General features: G+C 44.9%; 1 protein-coding gene across 1 annotated transcript in view; it reads left to right on the top strand.

Moving 5' to 3' along the window:
* The first annotated feature begins 620 nt into the window (after nucleotides 1-620).
* The window catches only part of arhgap27l (Rho GTPase activating protein 27, like), a 45,542-nt gene continuing 25,264 nt past the window's right edge, over nucleotides 621-20,898 (top strand). Inside the window, exons 1-8 of the mRNA XM_028600513.1 lie at nucleotides 621-696; nucleotides 1,010-1,177; nucleotides 6,551-7,239; nucleotides 10,602-10,799; nucleotides 17,798-17,953; nucleotides 20,157-20,213; nucleotides 20,525-20,581; nucleotides 20,658-20,753. Of these exons, the coding sequence (XP_028456314.1) occupies nucleotides 621-696; nucleotides 1,010-1,177; nucleotides 6,551-7,239; nucleotides 10,602-10,799; nucleotides 17,798-17,953; nucleotides 20,157-20,213; nucleotides 20,525-20,581; nucleotides 20,658-20,753 (1,497 nt within the window). The remainder of the gene's footprint in view (nucleotides 697-1,009; nucleotides 1,178-6,550; nucleotides 7,240-10,601; nucleotides 10,800-17,797; nucleotides 17,954-20,156; nucleotides 20,214-20,524; nucleotides 20,582-20,657; nucleotides 20,754-20,898) is intronic.

Here is a 20,898-nt window from a genome sequence, read left to right as displayed (position 1 = left end):
ATATGTGTTCATTCATAGTTTTGATGCCTTCAGTGAGAATCTACAATGTAAATAGTCATGAAAATAAAGGAAACGCATTGAATGAGAAGGTGTGTCCAAACTTTTGGCCTGTACTGTATATATATAATAATAATAATTTTTATTTGATATAGCACCTTTTACAGAGAGTCACAAAGTGCTTCACACAAAAGACATTTGTTAAAATAGAGTAGGATCCAAAACAGAAAATAAACAAGCAAAAACAGATACAATACCAATGACTATTAAAAGACTAATTACAAACAATAACAAAATTACAAACATGAGACAAAAAGCGAGTTGAAACAAGTGTGTCTTCAGCTGCTTTCTAAAAGCGTCAACCGAGACTGCAGAAGGCAAGTTATTAGGAAGGGCGTTCCCACAGAGTTGGAGCTACCACTTCAAAGGAACGGTCCCCTTTAGTCTTTAGACAAGTGCGTGGGACCACCTGTAGACCCTGGTTAGAAGACCTGAGAGACCTGTTAGTAGTCTACCGATGGAGCAGGTCAGAGATATGAAAAGGCGCCTGACCATGCAATGCTTTATATGTAAGAACAAGAACTTTAAATTGGATCCTGAGCTTGATCGGAAGCCATTGTAACATGGATAAGACAGGACTGATGTGCGACATCCTGCTGGACCTGGTCAACAGCCTAGCAGCAGAGTTCTGGACCAGTTGTAGACGGTCCTGGGAAGCCTTGCTGAGACAGGTGAAAATGGAGTTGCAGTAATCAAGCCGGGATGATATAAAACCATGGATGATCATCTCAAGTTCACAAACCATGGCTCTAAGTTTAGGCCTAACAAAAATAATTGTTTGGTTCCGGTTTCCGACCGACCCTGTCAATTTATGTGCGACCCAAATTTATTTTATGAGCTTGGGGAAGAAATGATACAAATTAAATAAATAGACAAATAAAAAGTTTGAGGCAAACTATTATTACACTTTTGTACAGCATTCTTGCGATACAAGATGCCTGTTGTCCTCCAGCAATACTGGAAGAGGACCCAATGTCGCCGCAGCGGCACTTAACGTTGCCGTGTCCAGCATTATGGCAGCAGCAGCAGCAGCAGCAGCAGCAGCAGCGTGAGGACGGTGCCTTCAAGGATCCCTCACCGCCAGCTACAGCACTACTACGCCCGCCGGGAGCTTCACCACGTTAAACAGGGCCAATGAAACCACTCAGGAACTACATGTTGTGTTAAATGCCGTTCAAAAGGATGGCAATGTAGCTAACAAACACGATCAAATGAAAACACCCCTTAGAGTGCTCTAACATTACAGCAGGTCTTTGTGGCTCAATGGAGGTGGCTAACAGCAGTGAAGCTAACAACTTCACAACACAATTCATTTGGATACAAGCGTTGCATTATGGAAGATAGACGGGATTCTGAACAGCGATGCCCGTGCTTCACGCACGCACACACACACACACACACACACACACACACACACACAGCAGAGCCGATGTGTGTGCGTTAATTCACGCAGAACATGTAACTGATTGGAAACGATATACATTATTTACTGCCGCTGCCGCAGATGAAATAACGCTACACTCGTTACAATAAAGCCTCCATGATTAAAAAGTCAATACTTATCCGTATACCCACCTACCTGTTCTACAGGCAGAAACATGTAGAAACCCATATTTCTGTCTGCTCTGTCTGTGCTGTCCACTCTTGTCCACTGCGCTGTGCAAACACAGCTCTACTCTGCAAACACAGCTCTACTCTGCAAGTAGCGACTTTTTACAAACAAGCTAAAATGAAAGATGTCACTTTGTAGTCTAACTTTTTATCTTAGTTTGCAACAAATCTTGAATTTTAGACAAAATCTTGTAAACTTAGCTGCTGTCTAAACGAGCCATCCTTTCCGCTGGAGCGATAAACCTGTGGATGTATAACACCAAAACAGATACATGTGACTACTTAACCCTCCTGTTATCCTTGGGGTCAATTTGACCCCATTCAATGTTTAACATCTCTAAAAAAGTGCTTGACATAATTTTTTTTGCTTCATATTGAATGACTTTTCCTAATTTAATGGGGACAACTGGGTAAACATAAAATCAACATGATGATATATTTTCAATGTCCTGTATGCATTTTGTACGCATCGGTGTTCCTTGGGGTCAATTTGACCCCAGGCTGTTTTAGCTGTAAAAAACATAGAAAATGTGAACATTTTACACAAATTTGCTGAGATTGTTTTGGCTGATATTGAGGTCACTTTCACATGCAGGTTGTTGCAATTTCACAATCTTCAATTCCACTCCCCCCACCCTACACATGCATCCATCCTCTGTGAGGGAGGAAAAATATTGTTCCCGCACTCTGAGAGAGGGAAAATATTGTTCCCGCACTCTGAGGGAGGGAAGATATTGTTCCCGCACTCTGAAGGAGGGAAAATATGGTTCTCGCAGGGATTGTTTGTATCACATGATACACAGGGGAGGGGCGAACATATAAAAGCTCACATGCAGGCACCGCTGCCTTCCAAACCATTTCTCTTGGTGCTCAATGTGCTCTCTCTGTACACTCACTTTCATTTGAAAATGGCCTGCAAGAAACGGTTTTCTGTCAGTGAAGTTTTGTCACAGCTCTTTGACACTGAAAGTGACATAGAGAAGAATATGTCCGAGACTGAGGATAATGTTGAGGAGGACACTGATTATGAGGCATCCTTCTCTGAAGAAAATGAGACTCTTGGGGTTGACCCTTCTGTTGTCTCTCAACCACCAGCAGACACATTACCTTACCCAAAAACGAAATTATTATGGTCCTTCTCCTCACTTGACCGACAGGGTAGACTTAGTGCTGCTAATGTGATAAAAATGATTCCAGGCCCCACCAGATATGCTGTCAGCCATGTTCACAAATCAGCATTTGAGCTTTACATGACACCATCAGTTGAAAAATATATACTTGAGATGACAAATTTAGAGGGAAGTCATGTGAATGTGGACAGTTGGAAAGATGTGGATGTGACAGACCTCCATGCTTACATTGGGTTGCTCATTTTGGCAGGAGTATACAAGTCAAAAAGTGAAGCAACAGCAAGCCTGTGGAATGCTGAAACTGGAAGGGCAATATTTCCAGCCACTTTGTCACTGAAAACATTGGCAAATTGGCAGCAATACGGGATGTATGGGACAAGTGGGTGCAGCGATTACCCTTTCTCTACACTCCAGGCCCCCACGTGACTGTGGATGAAGGTCTGGTTGCATTTATTTTCAATTTAAGTTGAATTAAGGAGATTTTGTAGTGATTTTCATATGTTTCAATAGTCACGTAATAGGTATTCTGGATGTGTGTGTGTGTTAATCTTCATTAAGCTGCAAGAAATTGTTTGCCAACCACTCCTTAATGGAAGACAAACAATTGAGCAGTAGTTTCCTCCGGATTAAAAGAAACATACAGCTGGATGTCATCAGCATAGAAATGATAATGTTTATCTCCAAATTGCCTAATTATGTGGCCTAGGGGAAGCATATACAATGTAAATAAAATAGGACCTAACACAGAGCCCTGCAGCACCCCACAAGAAAGGGCAGCAGTTTCAGAGAAATAGGGATGCAGTGACACAGAAAAACGTCTATCTGAATGATAGGAGGAGAACCAATCCAGGGCGCTCCATGAGATACCAACCCAGTGCTTAAGTCTTTCAAGCAAGATGGCGTGATCCACTGTATCAAAAGCTGCGCTAAGGTCCAGCATCACCAAAACAGAACATTTAGTTTTAAGACATCATTAAATCATTGGACACTCTAAGAAGAGCGGTTTCTGTAGAGTGTTTCTGGTGGAAGCCCGATTGAAATGTGTCTAGTATGTTGTGTGTGGCCAAAACAGCAGAGAACTGTTTGGCAACAACTTTTTCTAAAATTTTGGAAATAAAAGGCATCTTGGAGATTAGCCTATAGTTTGTGGGAGTTGATGGATCCAGATTTGTTTTCTTTAATAGTGGCTGTACAACTACATGTTTAAAATACATTGGGACACAACCAGTTTGTGGAGAGCAGTGGATTATAGAGAGTACACACGTACTTACAGACCCAAGGACATTTTTAAATAGGGAAGTTGGTATGACATCTACTGGGCTCAAAGAAAATGTCATACTGCTCACCAAGTCAGTGAGTTCTTGCAATGAAATAGGAGCAAAACGATTCAAAATTGATGGCCGAGTGAAATGAAAAGAACATGCAGTAGCAGAAGAGATGATGCTATTCGTGACATCTCTGATCTTATTTTCAAAGAACAATAGAAAGTCACTGCAGTCTTTATTTGAAAAGATTGGCACTTCAGGAGGAGAGGGATTAACAATGTTGTTGACGGCGTTAAAAATGATTGTCATCGCCTCCTTAACCATGTCATTATATTCAGATAATAGTTCTTTGTGATAGATCCGGTGAACATGAAGCTTGAAGAAGGTTTTCCACTCTCGTTCAGCCCATAAACGTGAAAGTCCTTTGGAGTGGAGTCCTTTAACCATGGGGATGAGTTGACAGCTGGAACAAGTCGCATTTTATTTGGAGCCACTTTATCCAAAACTGATGAGCAATATGTGTTGAAGGAGTGGACCAGACAATTAATGTCAGTATTAGAAGACAACACTGCACTTTGGTCAAAAGCTGCAGAAAACCTTTCAGCTGAGAAGGCGATTTAAGATGCAAGAACAGCTTATATGTTTACTGGGCCGTAAATCTAAATTAAAAGACAGGCTGAATAAAATGCAGTCAAGGTCGGTGACATGCAGCTCCTCAGTGCAGATAGAGTCAAGATTAAGACCAAGTGTAAAAACAAGGTCCAAAGTATGACCCCCAACGTGTGTGGGACCAGACACATGTTGGATGCAATTAAAAGACTCAGTGACATTACGAAAATCCACAGCAAAGGTGCAAGACATGTCATCGACGTGAATGTTAAAGTCACCAACCATAACCACTTTATCCAAACTAATAATAGAGGACAAAAGTTCACTGAATTCAGACATAAAAGAACTCTTTGAACCAGGGGCCCAGTAAATTAAAATACAATAAAATGGATTTGAAGTTCCAACTTTGGTCACCTGTAGTTCAAATGTGGAAAAAAAACAATGGTTTACTGTCCGACTTTGAAAGCGGTTTTTAAACACCACCACGAGCCCTCCACCACGGCCTGAGATCCTTGGAGCACTGATAAATCAACAGTCTGGTGGACAAAGTTCAATTAGACTTCCGAATTTCGTGTTTCTGTGCCAAGTCTCAGTCAGGAATAAGAAATCAAGGCATTTGTCAGAGAATAAATCATTCAAGATAAAAGACTTGTTGGTGATGGCACGGACCCACTGCTAAGCACAGCAGAAGCTCGGGCCAGGGGGCGCAGATACCTGGACACGGATCTGCTGGTACGCTTCCCAGGGAGCAAAGGCCTCACTGTTAAAATGAATAGGGAGCAGAGGACGTGTTATTGCCAATGACTGGCAGTAGGGGGGGTTTACAATGTCCTGAGAAAAGTTGGTGGTAGTAGTTAATATTTTCAACTGCAAGGGGGGGTTAGAGGGGCTATATATATATATATATATACAGTACAGGCCAAAAGTTTGGACACACCTTCTCATTCAATGTGTTTCTTTATTTTCATGACTATTTACATTGTAGATTCTCACTGAAGGCATCAAAACTATGAATGAACACATATGGAATTATGTACTTAACAAAAAAGTGTGAAATAACTGAAAACATGTCTTATATTTTAGATTCTTCAAAGTAGCCACCCTTTGCTTTTTTTGATAACTCTGCAAACCCTTGGTGTTCTCTCAATGAGCTTCATGAGGTAGTCACCTGAAATGGTTTTACCTTCACAGGTGTGCTTTGTCAGGGTTAATTAGTGGAATTTTTTCCCTTATTAATAAAAAAGCAAAGGGTGGCTACTTTGAAGAATCTAAAATATAAGACATGTTTTCAGTTATTTCACACTTTTTGTTAAGTAAATAATTTCATATGTGTTCATTCATAGTTTTGATGCCTTCAGTGAGAATCTACAATGTAAATAGTCATGAAAATAAAAAGGAAACGCATTGAATGAGAAGGTATGTCCAAACTTTTGGTCTGTACTGTATATATATATATATACATATACATACATATATATATATATATATATATATATATATATATATATATATATATATATATATATATACATATACATATACATATATACGACTAAAACTACTTCTGAACTTACACATGTTCCACCAAACAGGTTCCTTCCTGAGGCACCGGGGCTCCGTCCGGAGCTTAGCACCGCCCAAGACGATTGTGATTGGTTTAAAGAAATGCCAATAAACCAGAGCACGTTTTCCTCCCATCCCATATGGATAAACCTGCAAAAAAGCAAAAAGACTGCAGCTAGAATAAGCGTGGCTCAGCGCTGACTCAACAACAGCTTTCTCTACTTCAGTGGTTTTATTTAGCAACATAGCTTCAGCTTTCTTTTTATTCAGATAGAATTTACTAAAAGTGTGTTTCACTGTTTCTTTTACGTTAAGTTTCCGGTAATAAAGCGGTGCTGGAGGAACCCAGAACCAAACCGGTGGAAGAAGTTCTGATCCGGCTCAGACCCGACAGATACCGGAAGACTGAGAACCGCATGTCCACGTTTGGATTCCCACCGGACGTCCACGACGCCTCCCCTTTGACGGCACCGCGACTTCCCAGCAGTCTTCCCGCCGGTCCTGCAGAGAAACCAACGGGCAAACCAGCAACGGGCAAACCAGCAACGGGCAAACCAGCAACGGGCAAACCAGCAACGGGCAAACCAACGACGGGCAGCATGACTACAAACATGGCTGACAGCGCTGTCAACAAGAAGCTCCCCGTGTTCTTGGACGAACACAAAGACTCGGACAGACCCAGAGTTCCCGGTTTCAACCCGGCGGACCCCGTCGTCGTGGTGCCACGGCCCCACGCCCCTCTCATCGCCGTGGCGACGCCGTCTGTCCCCGTGGTTACCGCCGCGCCCTCACCATCCATAGCTCGCCAGGACACGCAGGAGTCGCCGATAGAGACGGAGGAGGAGGAGGAGGAGGAGGAGAGAAAAGGAGACTCACCGAAGGAGGAAGAATCGAACCACATCTACGAGTCAATCCAGGACCTGAACCTGGACCTGGACGCTCTGATTGGAGGACGGGAGAGTCCTGCAGCGCCGCCTCAACCCCTGGCCCCACCCCCAATGCAGGTAACACACAGAGAGAGAGAGAGACACACACACACACACACACACACACACAGAGAGATAGACCCACATACACTCATTGGCCTTTGGCATTTGTTACTGTGCGTGTGTGTGTGCGTGCGTGTACCAAACATCATATAGAATATAAAACAGTCAGGTTTCAGAGCAGCGTGTCATTTCCTGCAGCGTCCACACAGGAAGTCCTGTTTCCTCTGCTGACCTTTGACCTCTGATCTGCAGCGCCGCACCAGACTTTAATCACACCTATTAGGTGGTTTTCATTCATTAGCTTTTATATTTATTTACATGTTCTATTACTAACTTTTTTATTTATTATGGTTTAGAAAAGAACTACTAATTTTCATTTTTATTTAATTTAATTTATTTTTTATTTGTTTTTTATTTAGATTTTTTAATTAATTTTAATCTTAAATGGTTGTAATTTAATTTTTTATTTAATGTTTGGATAAATCCTTTCATATATTATACATCTATTATTTTTGTTTAATTTAAAAAAAATTATTTCTTATAATTATCTCCTTTACTTTTGGTGTTTATTCTTAGTTTCTCTTCTTTAAAACCAAAGGGAGGGAGGTCAGGGTCAGTGTGATGTCACAGCAGGATGTGATGAGGTCAGCAGGATGCAGTGATGTCACAGCCGGCAGGATGTGTTCAGGAAACAGACAGGAAACTGGGAGAGAGTGGCGCTGCAGCGATGCCTGCAGGATGTACACGCTGTCAAATGTTTACAAAAAGATTACAAGTTTTAATCAACACACACACACAGACACACACACACAGACACAGACACACACACACAGACACACACAGACACACACACAGATACACACTCTTACACACAGACACACACACACACACACACACACACACACAAAGACATTATTATTGAGTAATTATTGGACATAATCCCCCAAGAATATTGAGATGTGATGTGGAGATCTGTGCTGTGAGTCCCATGTTAACACTCAGTGGGTGGAGTTATATAGTTTGACTTGCTGTGGTGCATTGTGGGTGTTGGAGTCTGCTCCTCAGCCTGTCTGGTGTGTTGTGTTGTTTGACAACCACCAACCCGCCAATTTGCGGGTATGTATGTACGTACTTTGGTGGGGAACATTGGAAACATGGGAAACTGAATAGTGATGACACACTCGACACCATCACAGGGGGCGGGACTACAGCGTGCCCAGAGACAGGGGGCGGGACTACAGGCTGCCCAGGTACAGGGGGCAGGACTACAGGCTGCCCAGAGACAGGGGGCGGGACTACAGGCTGCCCAGGTACAGGGGGCAGGACTACAGGCTGCCCAGGTACAGGGGGCGGGACTACAGGCTACCCAGAGACAGGGGGCGGGACTACAGGCTGCCCAGAGACAGGGGGCAGGACTACAGGCTGCCCAGGTACAGGGGGCGGGACTACAGGCTGCCCAGAGACAGGGGGTGGGACTACAGGCTGCCCAGAGACAGGGGGCGGGACTACAGGCTGCCCAGGTACAGGGGGCGGGACTACAGGCTGCCCAGAGACAAGGGGCGGGACTGCAGGCTACCCAGAGACAGGGGGCGGGACTGCAGGCTGCCATGGGACAGGGGGCAGGACTACAGGCTGCCCAGGTACAGGGGGCGGGACTACAGGCTGCCCAGAGACAGGGGTGGGACTACAGGCTGCCCAGGTACAGGGGTGGGACTACAGGCTGCCCAGAGACAGGGGGTGGGACTACAGACTGCCCTGGGATAGGGGGCAGAACTACAGGCTGCCCTGGGACAGGGGGCAGGACTACAGGTTGCCCAGAGACAGGGGGCAGGACTACAGTCTGCCCAGAGACAGGGGGCAGGACTACAGGCTGCCATGGGACAAGGGGCAGAACTACAGGCTGCCCAGGGACAGGAGGCAGGACTACAGGCTGCCCAGGGACAGGAGGCAGGACTACAGGCTGCCCAGGTACAGGGGGCAGGACTACAGGCTGCCCAGGGACAGGGGGCAGGACTACAGGCTGCCCAGGGACAGGGGGCAGGACTACAGGCTGCCATGGGACAGGGGGCGGGACTACAGGCTGCCCAGAGACAGGGGGCAGGACTACAGCCTGCCCAGAGACAGGGGGCAGGACTACAGGCTGCCATGGGACAGGGGGCAGAACTACAGGCTGCCCTGGGACAGGGGGTGGGACTACAGGCTGCCCAGAGACAGGGGGCGGGACTACAGGCTGCAGTCTGCCAGCTTCAGTTACAGACCGGTTCCACACTTTGAGTTGGATGTTGAGGAGACTTTACGGACACAAACAGAGAGAGGCATTATGGGTAAGTCCACTCCTCCTGAACTAGAGGTAAACTTTTAGTTGACTTGAAACAAAGCGATGGAAGACTTTCTAGTTGTGTTTCAGGCTGTTGTTATGTTTTAAGAGCTGATCTGCAGTCAGCTAATAACAGATATGATTAGACACGGGTTACAAATGCCAGGATGTGTTTTCATCTGTAGGCCTGGATGTTAAAATGCTTTTTAAAATTCAAAGACAGCAGAGAGGAAGCCAACCGGAGCAGAAGGTAGAGCTACAGAGATTAGAAGAGACAGAATAGGGAGCGAGCTGACAGATAAACAGGACAACAGGACAACTAGTCACTAGGAGAGTTCACACAAAAGGACTCCAACTGATGAATGCAGATAAATTTAAGAAGTCAGTGAAACAAGTTCAACTATTATTGTTCAACAGAAAAAAAAAGCAACAGGCTGCTACTGACGTCTGTTTGTTGTGTGTGTGTGTGTGTGTGTGTGTGTGTGTGTGTGTGTGTCTGTTTATAAAACATAGGAGTGGTTCTTCCTGTCCCTCCACCCAGAGAAAGGCTATCAGAGTTAACGAGGAAAACCTCACAAAACACAAACAGAAAACTCTTAACGCGTTAAAGCCTGAGTGCGTGCGTGTGTTCATGTGTGTGGCAGGTAAAGACATTCTCTGCTACTAGACTGCAGCTCTCTGTGTGCTCTCTCAACAGGATTAGCATTTTGTTCATTGGGTCAAATATGGAGAAATATGTAGTTGGGACTGGCTGCAGTTTGTGTCAGGAAGTGCAGCTCTGTCTCGACTTGGTCTTTGTGTCAGCTGGCAGAGGTGCTCCTCTTTGGGAAGCCATGATGTCTGTAGCGTAGATATTATGTATTTAATTTAACCTTTATTCATATAGCTAATCATTCTCAAGAGAGACCTGTTTGGGACAGTTACAGACAGACCAACACATTACATAACATGTGTGGCTGTGGTGGGTTGTGTGTCTTTAGGGCGAGCTAGCGCTGCGTTCTGCGTTGTGTTTCTGTGTGTAGTTTTGTTTATGTTGTGCTATAATGTGATTGGTTCTCAGATTGGTCCTGAGGCGGCCCCGCTCTCGCCCGTCTACGCTAACGTCTCCTCTCTGAAGAAAGTGTCCCTCCCTCAGATCTCCGTCTCTGGCCCCGCTCTCCCGCCATCGCCGCCACCAGGCCCCGCCCCCTCACCACCAGGCTCCTCCTCCGGGATGATAAGCCCCGCCTCCCCGCTCCACCCACAGGATGGCTGGCAGGTAAGCTGAAATATTTGGTAGGGTTTCTACTCCCATCACACACTTTAGTAGCATTAGTTGAATAACAGTATGTATTACTAGCAACCAGCTGTTGTCATTGTTCCAATGCTAACATTACTATAAAGCTACTACTGCTAAAACCTAGGTCCCTGTCTCGCACCTGGCGCGGCAGAAAGCCCGACCCAAGTCTCTTTACTAGTTTAAGACCGACCCAGGGAGGTGTGTTCAGGTGTGTTCAGGTGCATTCTGGGCGTTCTGGTCTTACAGGGAGGTGTGTTCAGGTGCATTCTGGGCATTCTGGTCTTACAGGGAGGTGTGTTCAGGTGCATTCTGGGCGTGCTGGTCGTACAGGGAGGTGTGTTCAGGTGCATTCTGGGTGTGCTGGTCTTACAGAGAGGTGTGTTCAGGTGCATTCTGGGCATGCTGGTCTTACAGAGAGGTGTGTTCAGGTGCATTCTGGGTGTGCTGGTCTTACAGGGAGGTGTGTTCAGGTGCATTCTGGGCGTGCTGGTCTTACAGAGAGGTGTGTTCAGGTGCATTCTGGGTGTGCTGGTCTTACAGGGAGGTGTGTTCAGGTGCATTCTGGGTGTGCTGGTCTTACAGGGAGGTGTGTTCAGGTGCATTCTGGGTGTGCTGGTCTTACATGGAGGTGTGTTCAGGTGCATTCTGGGAGTATTGCTATCTTGAGGCAGCGGGAAAATGGTAAAATGCTCCTAGGCTCCACACACACACACACACACACACACACACACACACAGCAGCAGCACACACATGCAGAAGATTACAAATAATAATATTACAGTGCAAATCCTCCATCATAATCGCAATGCTCCAAGGTCCAAACGCGCCTGGCTTTTAAAGGGAATGGGAGATGATCTCTGATTGGTTTATTACATGTTACGCCCAAAATGAAGACACTAAGGACAACCCTTTTGGACCATGCGCCCGGCACACGGACCCTTTTTTCCGCCGTCAAACTAGCAAAAGTAGATTTGGACACGCCCTAAACACACCTGCACCAGGCGCTTCACACCGTGACCTCAGATCGTTAAAATAAGGTCCTAAATCTCTATATAAAAACCCAGCAGGAGTACCAACTGCCTGGGCAACTTCTGCTAAGCTAGCTGCTAATAAGTAAGCTATAGGATTTTAATCTGCACGTATAGCATCTATAGCATGTGTGTGATCTAAACTGAAGTCATTGCCACTTTGCATAATAATGGTCAACTTCAACATGTTTTCCCAAAGCGTCCCTCTGTCCCCTCGCGTCAGGTTTCAGTCTGTCTCAGCTGAGCTCATTAAAGTTTCATGGCTGGAATCTGATCCCTTCAGTTTACATGTTTCTGAGGAACAGCTGATGCTCTGCTGCCTGGCTCAGAGGCACTTCAACAGATAAACAACGTTTAAGAAAAGTTTCCATTCCAATGTTTCGTCCAGATTGGACGGAGGAGTTTGAAAATGTGGGCCTTTGCATATATATTATTGTCTTAAATGAAGTGCTGGTTGGGAGTAATTTCACCCTAGGGTCCTTTGCACCACGACCTCGAGCCAAACAACCCCCCAGAAGCTTTTTTCACCTGGGTCAAACATTGGGAGAGTTAGCGTTATCAGCTGAATAGCTTAGTGCAGGCGCTAATGGATCCAAGAGTGTATCTCGTAAATGACCCCACTAATAATGCCCGAAATGATACCAAACTTCTACACTAGTACAAAGAGGTTACAATGGGGGAAATAAGTATTTGACCCCTTGCTGATTTTGCAGGTTTGCCCACTTACAAAGAATGCAAAAATCTACAATTTTAATCATATGTACATTCTAACAGTGAAAGACAGAATCCCAAAGAAAATTCCAGAAAATCACATCATATGAATTTATTAAAATTGATAACCATCTGATGAGGAAAAACAAGTATTTGACCCCCTGGACAAACAGCAAGTATTCCTACAAGCCAGTTAGTCTTTCTTTAAGACACAGCCCCAATCCGAACCAATTATCTACATCAAATACACCTGCCTCACCTCGTTACCTGTATAAAAGACACCTGTCAACACCCAAACAACCAGCATCCAACATCACCACCATGGGCAAGACCAAAGAGCTTTCTACGGACATCAGGGACAAGATTGTTGATCTGCACAAGGCTGGGATGGGCTACAAGAGAATCGGAAAGCAACTTGGAGAGAAAAGATCAACTGTCGGTGCAGTTATCAGGAAATGGAAGAAGCACCACACCACCGCCAACCTCCCTCGGTCTGGGCCTCCACACAAGATCTTGCCTCGTGGGGTGTCCCTGATCATGCGAACAGTGAGGAATCATCCCAAAACCACAAGGGGGAACTGATGAATCAACTGAAGGCAGCTGGGACCACAGTTACAAAAGAAACGGTTGGTAACACACTACGTTGTCATGGATTGAAATCCTGCAGCGCATGCAAGGTCCCCCTGCTCAAGAAGAAACATGTACAGGCCCGCATGAAGTTCGCCATTCACCACCTGGACGACTCAGAAGAGGCCTGGAAGAAGGTGATGTGGTCAGATGAGACCAAAATAGAACTTTTTGGCCTCAACTCAACTCGTCGTGTTTGGAGGGCAAAGAACACCGAGTACAACCCAAAGAACACCATCCCCACCGTCAAGCATGGTGGTGGCAACATCATGCTTTGGGGGTGCTTTTCAGCCAAGGGGACGGGACAACTCCATCGTATTGAGGGGAGGATGGACGGGGCCATGTATCGTGGAATCCTGGACCGACATCTCCTTCCCTCAGTGAGAGAGCTGAAGATGGGTCGAGGATGGGTGTTTCAGCACGACAACGACCCTAAGCACACCGCCAAAGCAACAAAAGAGTGGCTGAAGAAGAAGCACATCAAGGTTCTGGAGCGGCCTAGCCAGTCTCCAGACCTGAATCTGATTGAAAATCTTTGGAGGGAGCTTCAAATTCGAGTTGCCAGGCGACAACCTCGGAACCTGAATGATTTGGAGGCTGTCTGCAGGGAGGAGTGGGCCAACATCCCTGCCGAAATGTGCACAAACCTTGTCACCAACTATAAAAACCGTTTGACATCTGTGCTGGCCAATAATGGCTTTTCTACAAAATATTAACATGCTGTTTGTCCAGGGGGTCAAATACTTGTTTTTCCTCATCAGATGGTTATCAATTTTAATAACTTCATATGATGTGATTTTCTGGAATTTTCTTTGGGATTCTGTCTTTCACTGTTAGAATGTACATATGATTAAAATTGTAGATTTTTGCATTCTTTGTAAGTGGGCAAACCTGCAAAATCAGCAAGGGGTCAAATACTTATTTCCCCCACTGTATGTACTCATAAAACGATGGATTGGAAAGTTTGCCTGTCTGTCAGGTGCACACAGACCAGGACAGTGGGAAGGTGTTTTATTTCCATCCTGTGAGTAAACAGACCACGTGGTGCGACCCCCGCGGGGCCACCCCCCGCCGTCTGCAGGCATGGACCGATCCAGAGGGTGCTCCCCATCCCCCCTCCCCTCTGCTCTCCCCCGCCTTCTAGCAGGTACCAGTCACCATGTTTAGGACCAAGTAGTCTTTTTTTATTGCAGCAGCAATACGACAAAACAGCATAATCAAAGGAATTCAGGTAGCCAACGTACAACACAAAATGAGTTTATATGTAGATGATCTTTTACTTTATTTACAGAACCCACAGGTATCACTTAAAGAAGCGTTCAATATCATCAACAGATTCTCCCATGTCTCGCATTACACTATCATCTGGAACAAATCAATCTTACTACCCCTCTCAGATGACGCATGGGATTTTGGAGCTCAGGACACTTCCTCCACCTTCACACAGGCAACATCAAGTACCTAGGGATTCAGATTTCCCCCAAGCTGTCAGAGCTCTTCACCCTCAACTATACTCCCCTTCTCAGGAAAATCAAAGACGAATATAAAAGCTTGTCTAAACACCCACTCACACTCATTGGAAGAATATCTGCAGTCAAAATGAAAACCCTACCTCAGATTAATTACCTTTTTTCTATGATCCCCATCACTCCTACAGACAAATGATTCAAAAATCTCAATTCATTAACAACACAATTTTATTGGAAAAACAAAAAAAACGAGAATATCACTCTCAACACTACAAAATAAAAAATCACATGGTGAGCTTGAGGCACTAAACTTCTGTCGCTACTTCCTGGCAAATCAATTACAGTACATGGTTAAATGGATCAATATACATAAGCACAATTAACCTGACTCCTCCAGATGGATTGCTTCGCATTTGCTCGGCATATCCATCTGGGAACTTTCCGTTGGAGAACTTTTGGCAAGGGGGCGGAAATACTGGTTAGCTGATTGGATGAACCATCTGTCTAGCACCACCTAACCCACCTCAAAACCAACGCTGATTGGCCCGGTCGTTTGGCTAACGGCTCCAAATTTTCTCTGCCTCAAGATGCCAGACTGATCTGCGAGTGGAAAACTGGAGCTCGCGAGATCAGGACGGTCTCACAAGGCTAAAGCACAATTACCCGTGGGTAGAACTGGAACAAAACCAATGTACAAACATCCCAATTGCAGACCTCCCCTTCCTCTCGCAATCAATCAAGATATCCAACTTCTGCCAACGCAATACCATCTATTCACCTCTGACAGCCTGGTGGAAAACAAACCAAATCACAAAATCATCAGTACAGTTAAACAAGTTCACCCCACTCTGGCACAACCCAGTGTTCATGTTACATAACTAACCTTTTTACTTCTCCACATGGGCACAAAAAAGGAATCACACACCTTCACCACCTATTTGAGAACAACCATTTCATGTCATTTAACACACTCACACATAAATATGGGGTTGGGAGAGAACAGTTCCTACAATATCAACAACTTAGACTTAAAATCAAAGATAAAATCGCAATCACCAATACCACGTTACAACCCTCTCAGCTCACAGAAGATCTTATGAAAATTAATAACTTCAAAAAACTAACCTCCCGGCTATAAACAATGATTTCCAACCTAAACACAACAATAACACTCGCAACAACCAAGTGGGAAGCTGATCTGGTCTTCTGTCCCACCCCTGATTACTGGGAACAGAACTGTAAGAATACCTTCTCCATGACTGCTAACACAAACCTGCAGCTTATACAATATAAAGTCATTCATAGGACTCACATCACCCAAAGGAAAATGTTCCAAATGGGCCTAGCAAACACAGATATCTCTTCACAATGCACCTTAGGTAGCACAGACGATTATCTGCACACCATGTGGCTCTGTCAACCAGTTCATTCATTCTGGATCATGGTCACTGAGACACAGTCCACCACCCTGAGCTACAGCATCCCATCATCTCCAACACTCTGTCTCCTTGGTGATATCTCCGAAATCCACATCCCGCAAAAATTCAGGAATCCGTCGTTCATTTCTCTAGCTGTCGCTAAGAAAGTAGACCTCCAAAACCGGAAATCAAAGAATTCGATCCACATCAATCACTGGACAAATTTAATCTCAGAATACATCTCAGTGGAAAAACAATGCACATAGAGAGAAGCAAATGTCAGCCTTTGAAGATACCTGGTCCCCTAAGTCTATGAATCGTAGATCATTCTACCCAATTATTAATACTACATCCTGGTGTTTGTTAACTGTCCTGTCCAGTCCCGTCTTGTCAGTTCTGTTATTGTCCCGTCTCACTTCCTTCTGTTGTTCTGTTTGTCAGCAAAAAAAGAAAGAAAAGAAAAAAAAAAGAAAAAAAGAAGAAAAAAAAAAGGAAGTAGTCTTTATTGTTATAGTACTTGTGCAAACATCAGCAAACGTGTAAACAGGTGAATAAGTACATATAAAAGAGACTATGGACCCTATTTTAACGATCTGAGGTCACGGTGTGAAGCGCATGGTGCAGGTGTGTTTAGGGCGTGTCCAAATCCACTTTTGCTAGTTTGACGGCGGAAAAAAGGGTCCGTGCGCCGGGTGCATGGTCCAAAAGGGTTGTCCTTAGTGTCTTCATTAATCAGAGGTGTGTTTTAGGCGTAACATGCAATCAACCAATCAGATATCATCTCCCATTCCCTATAAAAGCCAGGCGCGTTTGGACCTTGGAGCATTGCTGTTATGATGGAGGATTTACACCCTAATATTTTTATTTGTAATCTTCTGTGTGTGTGTGTGTGTGTGTGCTGCTGCGTCCCTGTGTGTGTAACAAGCATAGTGTGCGTGTGCTGTGCAGGAGCCTAGGAGCATTTTACTAATGCTCTGTTAAAATAACAATGAAATGCTGCGTTATTGACTTTAGACCAGGTTTTTGTTGGTCAATGGCGCGATCACTTCCCGCTGCCTCAAGATAGCAATACTCCCAGAATGCACCTGAACTCACCTCCCTGTAAGACCAGCACGCCCAGAATGCACCTGAACTCACCTCCCTGTAAGACCAGCACGCCCAGAATGCACCTGAACACACCTCCCTGTAAGACCAGCATGCCCAGAATTCACCTGAACAAGAATGCACCTGAACACACCTCCCTGTAAGACCAGCACGCCCATGGGCCACAGATGAGCCCAGGTGTATTTGTTATTTAAACGACGTGGGTGCTGGACAGGAAACTGACAACTGCGTCGGTCTTAAACTAGCAAAGAGACTTGGGTCGGGCTTTTTGCTGCGCCAGGTGCGAGATAGGGACCTGTATGTCACTATGAATACAGTATATGTGAAAGAAAGTAAAAACAACATTTTCTGCTGAATTCATCCCTAAATCTTGAGATGTGTTAAGAGCAGTTCTGTGTTTCTGGGTCTGTTAGTTTGTGTTTGAATTGTCCTGAAACGTTGTAAACAGAGGGTGTCTGTATGCTCGGGGCTTTCTTTCAGTCAAACTAGTTTTGGGGAGGTGTGCAGATCTTGCAGGCAGTCTGCTCTCTACGGAGCGGTAGAAACACACCTGTCGTCTTCCTAACTAAAGAAGAGTAGTAGTATTCTACTTAAAGTAAACCGTGTCTGCTTCCTGTCAGGGTTCCTGTGTTTGGGAGAAGCTGGTGGACGAAGTCTCTGGGAGGTATTACTACTACAATCCCGCATCAGGAGCCACGTCCTGGGACGCCCCGGAGCCACTGTCCCCCTCCTCACCCCCAGGATCCACCACCAACAGGAAGCCCACCGCAGGCCCGGTACGATCCAGACACACGTCTGCTTTTAGATGACTCAAGTCTTCCAAATTTAACCCTTTTGTTATCTTCCCGTCGACCATGTAACTTTATGTTTTTCTGGGTCCAAATTTGAAAAAACGTTTTGGTTGTCTTTTTTTTTTAACACTTTTGTCACTTTTCCTGACGTTTTTGTCACATTATCTGATGTTTTTGTCCATTTTTTTCCCATTTTTTACATTTTTCAACGTTCATTCATAATGAACGTTCATTCAGCAAATGCTATAAAATAGAATAAAACACCCAAATTCACAGAAATTTCCAATATAGAAACTTTTAGAAAATGGGTCAAGGAGGGTTAAAGGCTGTAAATAAATGAGTGAAGTGTCTCCACACCATGGCAACATGCAGGGAAGCCAAACACCATTTTGCTGCATTTACTGGCCACACTGCAAAGACACAGAGCTGCATTTACTCCCCACACTGTACAGACCCAGAGCTTGAATTTACTCCCCACACTGCAAAGACACAGAGCTGCATTTACTCCCCACACTGCAAAAACACAGAGCTGCATTTGCTCCCCACACTGCAAAGACACAGAGCTACATTTACTCCCCACCAGGGCATGAAGTTAACTTTTTTGACCACCAGTGGACTTTGGCAGGTGGATTTTTGGCCGTGACTTTTTACCAGCCAGTTCTTTTTTTTTTTTTGCCTCATAAAGGTGAAAAACAGCACTCGCTGTGTCTCTATGATCTTATCCTGTCCTATTCATGGTAGCCTACTCGTGGATATTGCACTGTCATCACATGCTGTAGTAGGGGGGCCCACCTTGATAATCCTGCATAGGGGTCCGGTGTTGGCTCGTTACGCCACTGCATATAAGAGATGAGGACTGACAAAATCAGGAGTAGCCTACGCGCACCACAACAAAAAAACACTGGTGAATGTGGACCATAACACATGAGTTGTTGCAAAAATGTTGCAACTTTTTTTGTATAGTTCTTAAAAATAAAAAAATAAATAAAAAGGAAACTTGTTTTGGGGAGAATAATAATTAGTACTATTAATTAATTACTCTGGGCTGAGATTTCCTAGGAACCTTACCTACCAACCTTACCTGTAGGTCTCATCTGCGTTTTTTCCTGCATCCACCGTGTGTGATTGTGTGTGTGTGTGTATGTGTGCGTGTCAGTTGCAAGCCCCGCCCTCTGCAGACAGCTGACAAGATTGAAACAGCAGCCGCTTCAGATTTCAGAGTGAAAACTCGTTCCAGCGTACATTGATGTTACAATGTATAGGCCTACATGTTGGCAGGACGGTCTGAAATGTCTTTCGTTGTACGTTTAATGGTAAATGTGAGATGTTCAAGTCACACACACATCTCGTCTTCATAACAGAAACAAGGAAATTAATTTTACCCGTTCTCACTCCCACTTGGTCAGTGGCTGCATGTGGGACTGCTGGGATTGTGTTAGTAATGAAAATACGATAGGGAGCCCCGGCTGTCAATCAATGTCTTCCAGTGATGCGGGCCCCTGATTGGACCAGGCCCATAAGCAACCGCGTACCCTGCTTACCGATAGTTACGCATCTGAATCACTCAATTCTCATTGGCTACCTGCCAAAGTAGCAGGTAGATTGACAGTGTTACCCGTTAATTGCAAAATTCACCCACATTTCGCGGGTGGACAGGTGTTAATTTCATGCCCTGCTCCCCACACTGCAAAGACACAGAGCTGCATTCACTCCCCACACTGCACAGACACAGAGCTGCATTTACTACCAACTCTGCAAAGACACAGAGCTGCATTTACTCCCCACACTGCAGACACATAGCTGCATTTACTACCCACACTGCAAAGACACAGAGCTGCATTTACTCCCCACACTGCAAAGACACAGAGCTGCATTTACTCCCCACACAGCGAAGACACAGATCTGCATTTACTCCCCACACTGCAAAGACACAAAGCAGCATTTACTCCCCACACAGCGAAGACACAGATCTGCATTTACTCCCCACACTGCAAAGACACAGAGCCGGCTGAGAATCAGAAGGCTGCTGTCTGATTCCAGAATAAATCCGCATCAACATGGTCACCTACACATGTTCTATTATGTGAAATATTGAAAAGAAAGTAAATAAATATCAGTGAAACCAGTCATGTTTATAATGTTTAACATGTTTCAACATGTTTAATAACTGTTTGTGTTTGAACTGAAGCCTCCGCTGCCAGAGGAAGATTATCCTGTTAACCACCACAATGACGTTTTCACAACGGTACACACACACACACACACACACACACACACACACACACACACACACACACACACACACACACACACACACACACACACACACACACACACACACACACACACACACACACAGACACACACACACACACACACACACACACACACACACACACACACACACACACACACACACACACACACACACACACACACACACACACACACACACACAGACAGACAGACACACACAGACACACACACACACACACACACACACACTTTTTTATCTCGTCATCTTGAATATTAAATGTCCGTCTTTGTTTTTCCCAGAATCCTCAGCAGCAGCCGGCGGTGGTGCCGCTGATTCCCAGAGCCCATCTACAGGAGGTAACCAGACAACACATCAAGACGTCTGGCCGCCACAGCTCTCATTCTCTCTTTAACCATTCTTTGATTGTTCCAGATTCCGTCTCTGCCCCAGAGGCTGATGGGAAACGGAGTTTCTGAGGAGGGAACGACGGCGTCGGCCAGGAACTGGAGACACAGCGTGGCCGAAGACGTGAGTCAAACAGCAAGATAACTTCTCAAGACAACAATGCTTTTTTAATGGGTTTAAAAAAACACATTTTAAACCCCCAATTTTTTTTCTTCAATGCTTATATCAAAGTTTTTTTCGACGAATTAAAACTGTTTGTGTGTTTTAG

Source organism: Perca flavescens, chromosome 15 (genome assembly GCF_004354835.1).
Source record: "Perca flavescens isolate YP-PL-M2 chromosome 15, PFLA_1.0, whole genome shotgun sequence".
NCBI lineage: Eukaryota > Metazoa > Chordata > Actinopteri > Perciformes > Percidae > Perca > Perca flavescens.
The sequence above is the reverse complement of the archived record's forward strand: the minus strand, read 5'-3'. Positions and strand labels throughout refer to the sequence as shown.